The sequence below is a fragment of the Dichomitus squalens genome (genome assembly GCF_000275845.1).
Source record: "Dichomitus squalens LYAD-421 SS1 unplaced genomic scaffold DICSQscaffold_7, whole genome shotgun sequence".
Taxonomy (NCBI): domain Eukaryota; kingdom Fungi; phylum Basidiomycota; class Agaricomycetes; order Polyporales; family Polyporaceae; genus Dichomitus; species Dichomitus squalens.
Window position 1 is genome coordinate 1208607 of NW_006766889.1, and position 13867 is coordinate 1222473.

A 13867-nucleotide genomic window follows, 5' to 3' on the forward strand; every position below is an offset into this window, starting at 1 on the left:
CCCCCCTTACGGCGCTCCCCTAGTCCCCCATCTCGACCTCTTGGTCATTGGGACTAGGTGAGTGACCATAGCGTTGTACTTCCCTTCGAGTGCTAATGTATAACTTGGTCATTGGGACTAGTCTGTCGCTGTCTGCGTGAAGACTAGCTTTCGTAGGTCTCGTGCCTTCGTGCCGACCTCCGCTCTGCCCTCGTCGAGTTTTCTGTCACGTTTATCCCTCTCCCTCTCTCTTTCCCCTTTTCGGCTCCTTGCCGCTCGCCTACGGGGTCGTCGCCGAACGTCGACCCGAGTCTACGCGCCTAGTCGCCGCGACAGTACGGGCTGTTTACACCCAATATCGTGTATGACAAGGGCGGCAACAGTGCTAGACGCGCTGCCAGCTCGGTGGGACCCGAGAGGGACCCTGCCGGAAGACTACGAAAACAACGTCCCGGACGATGAATCTGAGGACGAAAACGTAATTGAAATAGACAGGAAGATCACAACATACGGTTCCCTCGGAGACGTCCTTCGCGTCTTCGGTACAGATGAAGGGGTCTGCTGCGAAGACAGATTAGATGTCAGTCTAGATGAAACTGGGGAAACGACGACAATGGTGACGGGCGGAATGCTACAAAGAAACAGTGACTACTCAACTGCGGTGGGAGTCGGGATTTTTGTCGAGGATGCAAGCACTCTAAACAAGTCAATGAGACTGTCAAACGACATGAGCCAACAAGCAAAGAACGGGGAACTAGTAGCAACCCTGATAGCAACATCCACCGCAGATACGAGATCAAAGATCGTTGAGATTACGACCTCCAAGCTTGTGGTGGATAGTCTGACGAGAAATAAAGGAAAGCGAGAAGCGGAAGGCTTTCTGAGGCAATCGAATGACGCCCTGATAAGGGCCATCTATGCCAAGATAAGAGAACGCAAAGCGAGAACCGCGATAAAACTGGTAAAGAGTCAAGACGGCCACATAGGCAGTCAAAATGCAAAAAAGCTAGCCAGGGAAGGCGCAAAGAAAATGGTAGCAGATGTGGTCCCGACGACGGTCGACCCGAAATGGGTTGTATCGGGAGCGTCTCTCAGCGCGATGACACAAAAGCTGGCATACCATGTAATAAGGACGAGGAAACAAGCGTCGACACGCCCGCGACCGAGGACTGTCGTAAACCTCGAACTTGTCAGGGAAGGCCTCCAGGAGGCGTTCGGGGTTGACAAAACTGAGGCTGAAATCTGGAAATCAATTAGATCAAAGCATATATCCGGGATGTGCGCACAATTCCTGTGGAAAACGCTACACGACGTGTACATGGTAGGCAAGCACTGGCTTAGAGAGGGCATGCCAGAGGAATACCAGGATAGGGGTATATGCGCGGTGTGCAACAATATTGAATCAATGGACCACATCCTGTTCCGATGCGAAGCCCCTGGACAAGCCGAGATATGGGAAGAGCTGAAAAAATTGTGGACTACGACGGGCTTACCATGGAAAGCCCCAGACTGGGGGACCGCTCTAGGAGCTGGCTGTGCAGTCTTCAAAACCGAAGGAGGTGCAAGGCGACCACCGATGGAGGCACTGTGGGCAATACTGTGGTCAGAATCGGTACACCTAATCTGGAAACTCAGATGCGAACGAGTGATTCAACGCGACGGAGCAATCCACGACAAATCGGCCGTGAGAAACGCGTGGTATGCGACGATCGAACGGCGGCTAACGTTGGACCGGAGGACGTCTGTGCTAGCCAAAGGTAAACATGATCTTAAATAGGGCGAAGTCGAATCGATATGGGCTCCGACTATAGAAGACTATAGGGATCTACCCGAAGGATGGGTCGGCAATGGCGGGTCTAATCACGCGTGAGTCGGGCAGGGCGAAAGGGGGATGACATTGTCAAGGCGCAGCGCCGGACGAGTCATCCAACTCGCGTCGCCACCGCTCTCTCGCGCGACCGGGAGGGGCCGAGCGCAAGCCGGCGGAGGCGAATACACTGACTGGGACTAGACTATGTAGCAACTACTCGTGTTGTATGGTATGAACGTAGAGGGATAGCGGATGGGTGGGTAAGAAAATGCGAAGCCCGAAGTCGGGGACTTTCGAGCACGCCGGTGAGGAAGGAGGTGAGGGAACTAGGTAATCGTATCGTACCTTTCGAGCACGCCGGTGAGGAAGGAGGTAAGGAGAGAGAAACGTCAGAGACCTGTACATATAAGCTATAGAGAAACAAAGACCAAGCATCGCGCTGCAAAAAACGCGTTGTGCGCGACAAAAGCTTTACGCGACAAAGAAGAGACAAGAACGCGTTGTGGGCGCACATGCTCCTCACGCGACTTAGACCCCAGTCAATCTTCATTGACTGAAACAGTTTTAGTGGGTATTAAGAGAGGTCAGGGATAAGGAGACGGTCTTCGATCGTCCCCTTAGAGGAACTGAACTCTCTTCGAGTCCCACACTCTGTGCGTAAAGGCATTTCCCCGTCGGGTATACCGGTGACTTATTGATAATATCTACAACTTAATGGCCTGGCCGGGGTAATTTTACCTGACCGTGTCACCAAACGCTTTCTGGCCACTGTAAAGGTGGTAATCGAAATCTACTAGACATGCCCTAGGATACTTGTATTTTAGGGACCACGGTAGATTTAGATGTACAGAAATCCAAAGCGTTCCCACTCAAGTACATCAATTCGACACTATAAAGTGGTTCACACTTTATTCTGATCGTTACACGTCTTGCATTTACGTTGAGATTCACAACTTTTCCGCTCTAGGCAGCTCGACGATCTGCGAGATGCCAGGGTACTCAGGCAGGTTGAGCTGGTATTTCTCCTCCAGGATCCTCAAAAGCATTAGAGAGCGACGTCAGCCTCAGCTCTCCCCTGCACGCGCACAACGCCATAATATACGCACTTTGGCACGAAACGCCCTCCAAGGAAGTGCCTCCCCTTGTAGTTCCTCACCCCCTCCTTCGGCGCTGTCAAGCTCACGAGTACGTCCGGCTCCAGCGCGTGCTCGTCGATCTTGCCCTCGTCAACGTTCCACCCGCTCGGCACGTCCACCGACACAATCGGCAGCCCAGACTGCGTCAGGAGGGGCAGCGCTGCGTCGAACGGCGGGCGTGCGGGCGGTTTGAAAGAGAAGCCGAAGATCGCGTCGAGAATGACGTCCGAGGACGAGAGTGCTTCTTTGAGCGACTGCACGTCCTGTGAGGGCTCGAGAGCAGGGATGCGCATGTTGTCACATTGGACTTTGAGGCGCTGTAGGAGGGGAGTTGGGTACGCGGGATGAGGCGTTACCGTTCGACCGCGGTGCGGCTCACCTGGTAGATATCCTTCGATCCCGGCTGCCCATGCCTAAGTCAGATCGTCTGGTGTACTAAGGCACCTCATGCTTCGACCTACCTTCGGCATCCAGATCGTTGGCTTGTACCCGAATAGGCCTGTGCCCATTCATCTCCGTCAAAGCTCCTGTAATTCCTCCCCCGGAGATACTTACCGAGATGTCGCGCAGCAACCAACCCATCCCCTCCTTGGTTTCCTGGACCACAGCACACGAGCACGCGCGGGTACCTCTCCTTGTTGTACACCGTCGCAAGAGTCTGCGCGCAAGCCAACCCAGCGAGCTCCATCAGCTATGCCCATGTCAAGAGCCACTTGGCCTCAGCACACACAATCTCGCAACGCATAGTACGCGAGACCGACCTGATCAATGCTGAAGTGGCCGACGGAGCCCATGAGCTCCTCGTCGATCTATCGGATACGAACGTCGTGTAAGCTCGACATCAGGCTTCTTGAGACTAGGTGGATTCACTTGCTGGGCAAGTTTCGAGGTGAGGTATCGCAAAGACATCGGGAAGTAGTATAAATGTGGATAGCAGGGATAGACGCAAGGAAAGGTGCAATCACAAATTGTTGACCGAGCGCAGTACTGGGCATCGTGCAGTCCGAGTTCTGCTGACCACCACACCGATGACATCATCAACGGCGCCTGCGAAGCTCATTCAAATTCGAGTGTCGATGATGCAGACCTGCGCCACCAGGAGGTTAATTTACTCTTGCACAATCCTCGGCTGCCCTCCTGCAGTCAGTGCAAGGCCGTTGGGCTGATAAGGCGAAATGCATTCAAGCACGCACTTAGACAAAGCAGTGTGTGACTCCTATTCGTCCTAAACCATTCGGGCTTGTCTCGAAATCATTCACTGAAACCTCTTATTTTGACCGCCAGTGTATTACTAGGAGCGACCCCTCCAGTGTCTCAGACAATTCAATGATGAAGTTGAGCAGCCTAAGAAACAAGGCCGCTCAATTCTTGTGGACGCTGGACGCAAGAATCGTGACGGCAATACGGTCGACTAGCTCCTTGAGCTTGTAAAAGCATGGCCCGTCAGAACATCGTCCTAACACGGCGGGCAAAGCGCCAGGCTTCAAGCAGGGAAATTAGTGCGGCATTTATGGGCAACGCAACCTGACCCGAGCATTTCCAGTGGGCCTTTGTATCCCTCTTTGTGATTTGGGAAATCTTATGGGCACGTTGCGTCGCCCGTATAGTTAGCATAGAGTTCCTCACCCGAACCATCGCGCTTTGCCTGCCGTGTAACTCGTCCAACATGGAGCGAAGATGCTATTAATGTGGTCAGAGTCGTCAGACGGAGGTGCTCACAGGCGCTCACCACGTACACGACGGTCCGGTGGCGCGCCTTGGCACCAGGGGTCAACCGTCGAGCTCGACGTCGTCCAAGACGACAACGGTACTAGTCGTGTCTTCAGCGCATCCTACGCTTATACCCTCATACTTGACTCTGGTACTCCATACCCCATGGCCCGTGGCCGTCGCGATACCCTCGAATCTGCCGGCCTAGCTACTCAGCGTCCTCTCCGCGTCGTCGCGTCTGGCACGCTCTTCCTCACCAATAACCTCGGCTTGCCGACGCATCCAGAGCGGAACTCTGTCGTCCGCGCCCATTCCGTTTCGAAAGTTCGGGGCGGGTCTGCAAGCACATGTCTCTCCATCCTCGCTCAGTTTCCTGCCGTGGAGGCCTCGCTGGTCGTCCCTCTCGGCGGCAACGAGGAGGGCAGGAGGATCATTTCTGAGCTTGAGAGAGAACGGGTGAATACCCGGTACTGCAAAGTATGGCCAGAGGCGGGCGTCCCGAGCGCATGGGTGTTGCATGCAGGTGCGTAGTATCACTGATGAAGCACTCGGCCTCTCACGCCGATCCGTTGCTACATATGTAGATGATACGGACAGCAGAACGGTGATCAACAACAACCCACTGCCCGACATCACTCACGAGGAGTTCATCTCTCTCGTTGGACCTCTCCTAGTCCCAGAAAACTTTGCATACCTCAATGCGCCTTCTACCGCAACGCCGCCCCAGACACCCGGAGCCCCTTCGGGGGCAGCGCCTCCCCGTCCCTCCATGTCGAATCCAAATGGCCCCGCGACAGCGCGCCAGCCCATCAACAGCCCCGCCCCCGTAGACTGGATACACTTCGAAGGCCGCTCGGTCAAGACGACGCTCCAGAACATCACAGGCCTCGACGGGCTCGCGCGCGAACGCAAATGGCGCAGCCACTGCGTCTTCAGCGTAGACGTCGGCCGGCGCGCGCGCCAGGGCGTCGAAGCGGTACGCGCCTCCTTGCCTCGCCGTGCCCCGTGTCGCTCCCGCATTCATTCACGTTCATGACGGTCGCTACAGCTCATCCCGCACGCCGACGTCGTCTTCCTCAACAGGCACTACGCCCGCGCGCACTCGCCGCAGTACGCCGCCTCCCCGCGCGCGTTCCTCCTCTCCCTCACCGGCATCGCGCCCCCGCACGCGCTCCTCGTCGCGCACTGGGGTGCGGACGGCGCCGCCGTGCTCTCGGTCCCCACCAAGGAGTACTTCCAGTCTTCCGGGTGGGTCGAGCCCGCCGTCCCGCCGCTCCCTTCGCCGCTTCCTGCCACACAGGACCCGCGGACGCGGATGGTGCACGAGGCGGATATGCACTCCGTGAGGACCGGGAGCGACTTCTGGGCCGGGGGCGGGCACGAGACGGAGTCGTCGAGCATGTTCACGGCGGACCTGCTGAGCTCCACTCCCGCCCGCCGTCCCCCAAACGGCGGCCCGAGCAGCGACGATACCCCCCGCCCCCGACGGAACCACGCCGACAACAGCCGCGCCCCCAAGGGGAAGGGCAAGCGCCCCGGACGTCGCGACCACCGCTCGGATTCAGACTCGGACTCTGGCACGGACTCTGATGGGACGCAGATCGCCGGGCACGGGGGCGTGCGCCTGGCGAGCCCCCCAACGGCGAAGACGGGCGAGGCCGTGGACGAGGTGGGGGCGCAGGACGCGTTCGTAGCGGGGATGATGTGGGCGCTGAGCCGGCGCCTGTTGCCTGGGGAGCCGTACACGCCCAGCGCGGGCGGGAGCGACGCGGCGATTGCGGGGGCGGAGGGGGACCAGAGGGGGCGGTGGAGGCTGGAGGAGTGCTTGAGGTGCGTTCGTGTGTGGCTTGCCTGTGCGTTTGGCGCAGGGGCTGATCGGCTGGCGGGCAGGTTCGCGACGGAGCTCGCTGGCCGCAAGGCGAGACGGAACGGCTGGGACGGGCTCGCGGAGGAGATGGCGCGCGCGGGCTGGTTCGAGCCGTGGAGCGTGAACGTTGCTTGAACTCTAGAATGGGTGTTGGTTGTCTGGTGCGGATCTCCTAGTGTCTACCTTATTTCTTGGTTACGACTTGTACGATATGCTGTCTACTAATCGGAGTCTCCTGGTGCATGCGCTCACGACGCGATAGCTCGGTTTGCGGCCTCAAGTAGCGGATGAAGGTCGTCGATGTTCGAAGTGCAGCTCATGCTGCGGAAGGTATCCTCTTGACATGAATGGTCCTCTTCGTGTCCTGCCGACTCCTGCCGACTCCTGCCGACTCCTATGCATCGCTTGCCGACATGCAGATAGTACGCCGAACAAAGCTGCGCCCGCCCTTGGATCCCGCACTACTTGAGCGCACTACGGATGAGGAAGCGTGCGAGCAGCAGCAGCGGGTAGGATGTAGATACGCAGCACGCATCGAGAGGAAAGAATGCGTGCTTTGCAGTCGTGTGGTGGACAAAGGCGGTGGCTTCGAGAATATTTGCTCGTGCACGGGCTATAGCGTCGATTCAATTAGGCGGGCTGTATATAGAGCGCAGCCGCCAATCGCACAAGAGAAAGCAGCTGTTTAGGGCGGGCTGTTTCGCGTCAGTCTCCGCGCCGGGCGCCTGCACTGCATCAGTCTCGCCGTCGCTTCCGCCTGCTTTCACCGAGGCCAACCTCTCGCCCGCTGCCGATCTTCAGCTTCAGCTTCACTCCTCCTGCTCCCTCGGTCATCCTACCCTCACCTCCGCTCAGCTCCCTCCTCGCCCGCGTCCCGCCATGCCCGGGCGACACTACTCCAAGTTCATCCCCCCCAGCCTCACCATGAGCGAGCTCGTGTGCCAGAAGCTCGACAACGACGCGACGGACATGCTCATCGACAAATGGCTCGAGCGCCCCCACCGCCCCGACTCCTACCACGACTGGTTCCACCGCGTCCGCGAGCGCAAGCACCACGCCAACGCCAACGCCCACCTCGCCCGCCGCGACCAGGCCCTGCTCTGGAACAAGGGCGTCTTCGTCCCCGAGAACATCTTTACCCGCACGGTCGACACCGGCCGGCTGATCCCCCTCGACCGCACGTGGGTCACACACGTCTACCACCACCGCTCGATGAAGCGGCTCACTATGATGCCGGTCATTTTCAGTATGGTGAGCGCCCTCCATTCGCGCGTGCGCGCGAGCGAACGCGAGCTCATGGTTCCACAGCTCCCGGAACTTATGCTCCTCCGCGGCATGCACGACCGCGGCTGCGACGATATCTATGTCATCGTGACCGATCTCAAGCGCAAGGAGATGGACCAAGTGAGCGAGTACTTCAAGTACGTCTGCCAGAACACCGCGGGAGGATACTGCAAACCGAGCGTGGAGCACAAAATCAATCATGACTGTGAGTATCTTTCTATTGCGTGCGCGCAAAATCTTGCGGAGCTGACCGCCTCCGCCATCCACAGACATACTACTCAACAACGCGCTCGACCGCCGCACGCCCTGCTTCCCCCAAATCGACCTCACCTTTCGCGCCATCCTGCACGAGAAACGCCCCCCGTTCATCATCCTCTTCTCGCACCAGACCATGTCCTACTCCCAGATCCTCTTCGCCCACCCGTCCTTCGTGCCTTCGAAGGACATGTACCACGACTTCCCCTCTGGGTGCCCAAACCCCGGCTGCACGGACAACTGCTGCGAGCTCATCCGCTTCCCCAAGCAGGGGCCCGAGCACGCGGCGGTGCTCGCGAGCCGCGGGCGTCGGAAGAAGATCCGGTACCGGTACGGGCGCAGGGCGCGGGCGAAGGAGATGTGCAACTGGATCGAGTGCGAGACGTGCTTCGCGGACGACGCGGGCGCCGGGACCGCCGCGTCCGCATCCGACGGGAGCACCGAGGGGGAGGGCAGCGTGGCGGGCAGCGAGGCGAGCGAGGAGCGGGAGCGCGCGGGCGCGGGGCTCGTGTGCAGCCGGTGTAAGCTCGTCAAGTACTGCTCGGCGGAGCACCAGCGGCTGGACTGGGAGGAGCACCGGCGCGTCTGCGTGAAGCCGGTGTCGGAGTGACGACCCCCTCGTCGTCGGTGCTTGCGCTGCTTATTTGGGACCACTGCGCGACTTGGACTTCGATTTGTCTGTGGCTTCGTTGGACGCTCGTTCGTTCGTCACGATTTACGACCGCTCCGACCATCCATATACCTCTGTGTGTACTGTGTTCCCTGGGCCGACGAGATGACTGTGTATCCGTGTAATAAGTGGTAGTATGTAGCATTGTACCGAGTCACGCACGGCCCCATACGATTGCCCACATCTGGTCTTCTTCACTTCTCATTGTGGATTCCCTCATTCCTGTAGCTTTGTCTTCTTCTACCGAATCATACCACATTGTAATTTACCTTTGCACTTGCATCGCCGTCCACGTTCGCGTCTGTACGGCCTTCGACGCGAGCCCATACTATAAGTGAATTCATACGACTCGGAGAGGGCATCATGAACGACCTCTGCCGAGACGGACACGTGATCGACGCGTGCCGCGTCGTCCGTGCGGTCCGCAATGTGTGAACGACATAACACCCCGAGTCTCAGGCTACCCATCGTGTGCACGTCGAGCTCCCACTTCGCCCTCGACAACCATGATGACAGGGCGCGCAGCACTCGTCCTCCTCGGGCTCTACGCCCAACTCGCCGTCTGCGGCCCCGGCATCGCCGACCAGATCCGCGTCCTCGGCCCCCAGGCAGTCAACCTCTGGCGGCTCCAGAACCAGCACGCCGCCCGCGTGCGGCCCCGGGCCCAGGACCCGCTCCTCGTCCAGGGCCAGGACGGGCGGGAGGACTACCCTGTCTCCAACGCACAGGCGGAGAGCAAGTGGGGAGGAGTGTTCCCCGAGCGCTGGTTCGAGCAGCCGCTCGACCACTTCGCGGAGGGGAAGGGCGCGCAGGCGGAGACGGAGACGTGGCGGCAGCGGTACTGGGTCAACACGCGGCACTACGTCCCGGGCCCGGACGCGCCTGTGTTCGTGATTGATGGCGGGGAGACGAGCGGGGAGGACAGGCTGGGGTTCTTGGACACGGGCATTGCGGATATTCTGGCGAGGGCGACGGGGGGCGTGGGGGTCGTGCTCGAGCATAGGTGCGTGTGTATTGCGGAGGGATGTTCGGAGGAGGCATGCTCAGTCTGTGGTCACTAGGTACTATGGTGCGTATCTGAGCCCCAGTTCGCGTGCAAGTGGAGGCTGAGCCGCAAAGCAGGCGAGTCCCGGCCCGTCAAGAACCTGACCACGGACTCTCTACGGTACGCCCGCAGTGAATCTTCGACGGGTGGATGTGTTGCTTATTGCAGCGCGGGGTGCAGCTTTTTGAACAATGCGCAGTCCGCGGCTGACTCCGCGAACTTCATGGCGAACGTGAAGTTCCCGGGCATCGACGAGGACTTGACGGCGCCCAACCATCCGTGGATATACTACGGGGTATGCACGCGTGTTGTTGTGCGGTTCGTGCAAGAGGCTCACTGCGCTTGTGATGTAGGGATCGTATGCCGGTGCTCGCGCCGCGCACATGAAGGTTCTCTACCCCGACCTGGTGTGGGGCGCTGTTGCTTCAAGTGGTGCGTTTGGGAAGCTCCAATGTATGTTGTGCGGGTCAAAACAGCTCACCATCGTGATAGGCGTCACCCATGCGAGCATCGAGAACTGGGAGTACATGGAGATCGTCCGGCGGGCGGCGGACCTCAAGTGCTCGGGCAACATTCAGCTCACGGTTGAGATCGTCGATTCGCTCCTCGCGAACCCCGTCACCGGCCGGCCCATCAAAGGGCTCTTTGGCCTCGCGGACCTCGAGCACAACGAGGACTTCATGTCCCTTCTAGAGGTCCGTCTGTGCTGCTTTGTGTCCTCGAGCGTTCTGTTGAGCTGACGACGGCTACCTTACTGTAGAGCCCGCTCGGCCACTGGCAGGGGCGTAACTGGGACCCGGAAGTAGGCACGACGGGCTGGGATGACTTTTGTGCAGCGTTGGACGGGAAGTTCGTCCAAGACCCTGACATGGAGTTCGTCTCGTACGACGAGGGTATGGATATGGTCACCATTGCAGAAGACCTCATGGTGCCTGTGCCGGTTTATAACTACGCGCGTTACATCAAGCAGGTCAGTCAGTCGAGACCTACGGGATCTATCTTCGCAACGCTCACGCAGGATGTAGAACTACGTCTCGCTTTGCCCCGAAGGCGCCGTCGAGGAGGTGTGTCCTTCCTGAGCACCTCCCCGTTTACGTGCTGATCACGGAGCATAGTGTTTCGGCACCTACGACGACTCGAAGTACCACGACACCGATCTCGACCAGATCTGGCGGCTCTGGCTCTTCCAAGTCTGCACCGAATGGGGCTACTTCTCGGTATGCACGAGTCCTCGCTGATGCTGCGCAAGCCTCGCTGACGATGGCGCGGTAGACGGCACCGCCCAAGGGCCACCCGCGCATCGTCTCCCGCCTGCTGACGCTCGAGTACGAGTCCAAGATCTGCAGGCAGGCATACCTCCCGGGCAAGCACTTCGCGGTCCCCGCCCTCCCGAACATCACCGCCGTGAATGCGCTGGGCGACTTCGACATCGCGGCCGACCGCCTGGCGATCATCGACGGTGAAGGTACGCGTGACGTCTCGTTTCACCATGAGCGTTATCTTTACTCTTTCCTGCTTCCCTTGCCCAGTCGACCCGTGGCGGCCAGTGACGCCTCACAGCGACTACGCGCGCGCCCGCGAGGACACCATCCTGCGCCCGTTCAAGCTGATCCGCGGGGGCGTGCACCACTGGGACGAGAACGGGCGGAGGAACTTGCTCGAGGAGCCCGCTCAGATCCAGATGATCCACGAGGACATCGTCGTCTTCGTGACCGCTTGGCTGGATGACTGGGCTGCGGAGCGTGCGGCACGGGCTCGGGCGTGATGGCATGTATCTGTTTCGTGTATCGGGATGAGGTGCCACCAAATCGATGTCACTACCTCGGAACACTTCTAAGCTGGGACGTTGAGTATGCTGTGACGTCAGGCGTGAGAACACTGGTGAGAAGCGCCGGAAGGCAAGAGCACGCTGCGGAGTCTCCGAAACCAGGTATCACGGCGGTACGACCACCTGGAGGATGTCTATGTTCCGCATTGGCCGTCGCGTGAGACTTCCGTATCTTCGACCGCGACTACGATCACGTCTGACTGAGAAGGATGGGCAACGAGCAGTCCGCGCCGTATGAGGGCCCGACGGAGGTCCTGGAAGGGAGGGACGTGCGTTCTATCGTCAAGTACATGAAATCGAAGGAATGCCGGAAGGTGTTCGTCATGGTGCGTCATGTTTCGTCTCTTGGACTTGTAGGGCGATCGTGCTGAGTGTGCGACTCATAGCTCGGTGCTGGTGAGTACTCATGCTATCGGTATAGAGAATGGCCGGTTCTCACGATCCGAGTCGGCGAATGGCATAGGTGTTAGTACGGCAGCGGGTATACCCGACTTTCGTACTCCTGGTACAGGTATGTCCCTCGTAGCCTCTCACTAAATAGATACTGACGGAACCATCTCATAGGTCTATACGTATGTCTCGCGATTTCGCTGAATTGGAAAAGATAGCCGACGGCACCAACTGATTGCCACATTGGCGGCCCTGCAGTCTAATCTAGAGAGACTGAACCTACCATACCCGGAAGCGGTCTTCGCGATCAACTACTTCGCAGAGAACCCTCTTCCCTGTGAGCAGGCCGTCCGTACTCTCCGGCTCAACGGTCTAACATCCGGCCCCCTAATACTTATAGTCTACACCCTCGCCCGCGAGCTCTACCCCGGCCGCTTCCGCCCCACGCTGACGCACACCTTCGTGAAGCTCCTCGCGGACCACGCGCTCCTCGACACATGCTTCACGCAGAACATCGACACGCTCGAGCGGCGCGCCGGCGTCCCCGCGCACCGCATCGTCGAGGCGCACGGCTCGTTCGCGGACCAGCACTGCATCGAGTGCAAGCGGGCCTTCGACGGCGCGCAGATGGAGGCGGCCATCGAGCGGGCCGAGATCGTCCGGTGCGGGGAGTGCGGCGGGCTCGTCAAGCCCGACATCGTCTTCTTCGGCGAGGCGGTGAGTGGGCGGCAGGGCAGCTTCTACGAGGATCCCGGCGTACTGACGTCCATGCATGCGGCACACACGCAGCTGCCGCCGCTGTTCGAGCGCACGGTGCCGAAGCTGCGCGAGGCGGACCTGCTGTTCGTGATCGGGACGTCGCTGACGGTGCACCCGTTCGCGTCCCTCACGGGCCTCGTGCCCGCGGGCTGTCCGCGCGTGCTGATCAACATGGAGCGCGCGGGGGACATCGGGGGGCGGCCGGACGACGTCGTGCTCCTCGGGCGCTGCGACGACATCGTCCGTGAGATCGCGCAGGAGCTCGGCTGGGCGGACGAGCTCGAGCGCGAGTGGGCGAAGACGGAGATTCTCGTCCCGCTGGAGGCGCTCGATAGAGAGCAGGGAGCGAAGGAGAAGGATGAGGAGAAGGCGGGGGTAGAGACGACTGTTGCGGACGTTCCTGCCTCACAGTCACAGGCAGCCTATGCGGAGGGGGCGCCTGCTGTGAGCAAGGGGCAGGAAGAGGAGGCGCGGGTCGAGGCGGAGGTCGACGTGTTGACGGAGAAAGTCGCTCAGGCACTTGCGCTGTCCGAGGATGCGGGAGTTGAGGCGGCTAGGACGGCGACGATCACCCCAGGCTCACAATCGACGACGTCGGGTCCGGGTTCTGAGGAAGCCTCAGAGGGTGCGGCCGCACACTCATCTGAGTCTGATTCGAGACCGCCAGTAGGAGATACGAGAAGTCCGGAGGCGAGCATAGCAGGAAAGGAGAAAGAGAAGTTGTAGTGATGATACCAGTGGGACATTGATTCACCAAAGTCCACGATCTGTTGCTGTATAGTGCTCCACTCATCGTAGCAGGATTCGCCACTCAACGAAGCTCAAGATGGTCAATTGCGATTGCATGTACACGTATAAGTCTGTCGAACAACCTTTGTACGTCGTCGCATTGAGAACAAGTGAACGTCGGAAGGCACGAACGATTCGCTCAACGCCATTCGTCAAATCGCCGCGCTTGACTGTCCGGACTCCGATTGACTCCCGCGCGTCCCGATTGCGACAAAAGATACCGAACGCGTTCCCATTCGTCGCTCATGAGCAATCCACGAGGGCAATCACGATGAGCAGCCCTGATAGGTCGTTGGGCCTCGTTGGTTGGGCCCGACAAGCCTTGGTCGTCCTATGACGACGTCA

General features: G+C 59.4%; 6 protein-coding genes across 6 annotated transcripts; 5 read left to right on the forward strand and 1 right to left on the reverse strand.

The window, feature by feature from the left end:
* Nucleotides 1-319: 319 nt before the first annotated feature.
* On the forward strand, nucleotides 320-520 carry DICSQDRAFT_21799 (uncharacterized protein; the record flags this gene model as incomplete). Its single annotated transcript, XM_007363980.1, has 1 exon — nucleotides 320-520. A coding segment is annotated over one exon (201 nt), but the record flags the coding sequence as incomplete, so codon positions are not given.
* Nucleotides 521-706: 186 nt separating this feature from the next.
* On the forward strand, nucleotides 707-1756 carry DICSQDRAFT_55889 (uncharacterized protein; the record flags this gene model as incomplete). The annotated part of the gene is made up of 1 exon (XM_007363981.1): nucleotides 707-1756. The coding sequence occupies one exon, from the start codon at nucleotides 707-709 to the stop codon at nucleotides 1754-1756; it is 1050 nt and encodes a 349-aa protein (XP_007364043.1).
* A 799-nt stretch (nucleotides 1757-2555) lies between these two features.
* On the reverse strand, nucleotides 2556-3850 carry DICSQDRAFT_134930 (YjeF N-terminal domain-like protein). The gene is made up of 7 exons (XM_007363982.1): nucleotides 3796-3850; nucleotides 3687-3734; nucleotides 3481-3616; nucleotides 3387-3424; nucleotides 3305-3328; nucleotides 2896-3242; nucleotides 2556-2824 (listed from the first exon to the last, which is right to left on the reverse strand). Exons 1-7 carry the CDS (start codon nucleotides 3832-3834, stop codon nucleotides 2737-2739), a joined length of 720 nt encoding a protein of 239 aa, XP_007364044.1. The 5' UTR covers nucleotides 3835-3850; the 3' UTR covers nucleotides 2556-2736.
* A 950-nt stretch (nucleotides 3851-4800) lies between these two features.
* Nucleotides 4801-6637, forward strand: DICSQDRAFT_56036 (uncharacterized protein; the record flags this gene model as incomplete). Its single annotated transcript, XM_007363983.1, has 5 exons — nucleotides 4801-5158; nucleotides 5220-5611; nucleotides 5684-6074; nucleotides 6201-6465; nucleotides 6526-6637. 5 exons carry the CDS (start codon nucleotides 4801-4803, stop codon nucleotides 6635-6637), a joined length of 1518 nt encoding a protein of 505 aa, XP_007364045.1.
* Nucleotides 6638-7381: 744 nt separating this feature from the next.
* DICSQDRAFT_125926 (uncharacterized protein) lies at nucleotides 7382-8651 on the forward strand (the record flags this gene model as incomplete). The annotated part of the gene is made up of 2 exons (XM_007363984.1): nucleotides 7382-7991; nucleotides 8056-8651. The coding sequence occupies 2 exons, from the start codon at nucleotides 7382-7384 to the stop codon at nucleotides 8649-8651; spliced, it is 1206 nt and encodes a 401-aa protein (XP_007364046.1).
* A 549-nt stretch (nucleotides 8652-9200) lies between these two features.
* On the forward strand, nucleotides 9201-13578 carry DICSQDRAFT_134934 (peptidase S28). The gene is made up of 16 exons (XM_007363985.1): nucleotides 9201-9714; nucleotides 9773-9780; nucleotides 9834-9876; nucleotides 9937-10051; nucleotides 10110-10188; nucleotides 10249-10451; nucleotides 10517-10726; nucleotides 10782-10820; nucleotides 10872-10973; nucleotides 11029-11221; nucleotides 11286-11910; nucleotides 11971-11980; nucleotides 12048-12095; nucleotides 12149-12156; nucleotides 12233-12311; nucleotides 12375-13578. The coding sequence occupies exons 1-11, from the start codon at nucleotides 9218-9220 to the stop codon at nucleotides 11519-11521; spliced, it is 1725 nt and encodes a 574-aa protein (XP_007364047.1). The 5' UTR covers nucleotides 9201-9217; the 3' UTR covers nucleotides 11522-11910; nucleotides 11971-11980; nucleotides 12048-12095; nucleotides 12149-12156; nucleotides 12233-12311; nucleotides 12375-13578.
* Nucleotides 13579-13867: the final 289 nt, after the last annotated feature.

Coding starts and splice junctions, on each gene's coding strand:
- DICSQDRAFT_134930 (XM_007363982.1), bottom strand. CDS start 3,834: ATGTCTTTGCGATACCTCACCTCGAAACTTGCCCAGCAA. Junction 3,243..3,304: donor GATCGAAGGATATCTACCAG/GTGAGCCGCACC, acceptor CCCCTCCTACAG/CGCCTCAAAGTCCAATGTGA. Junction 2,825..2,895: donor GGAGGGCGTTTCGTGCCAAA/GTGCGTATATTA, acceptor AATGCTTTTGAG/GATCCTGGAGGAGAAATACC.
- DICSQDRAFT_134934 (XM_007363985.1), top strand. CDS start 9,218: ATGATGACAGGGCGCGCAGCACTCGTCCTCCTCGGGCTCTACGCCCAA. Junction 10,189..10,248: donor GGGCGCTGTTGCTTCAAGTG/GTGCGTTTGGGA, acceptor CCATCGTGATAG/GCGTCACCCATGCGAGCATC. Junction 11,222..11,285: donor GGCGATCATCGACGGTGAAG/GTACGCGTGACG, acceptor TCCCTTGCCCAG/TCGACCCGTGGCGGCCAGTG.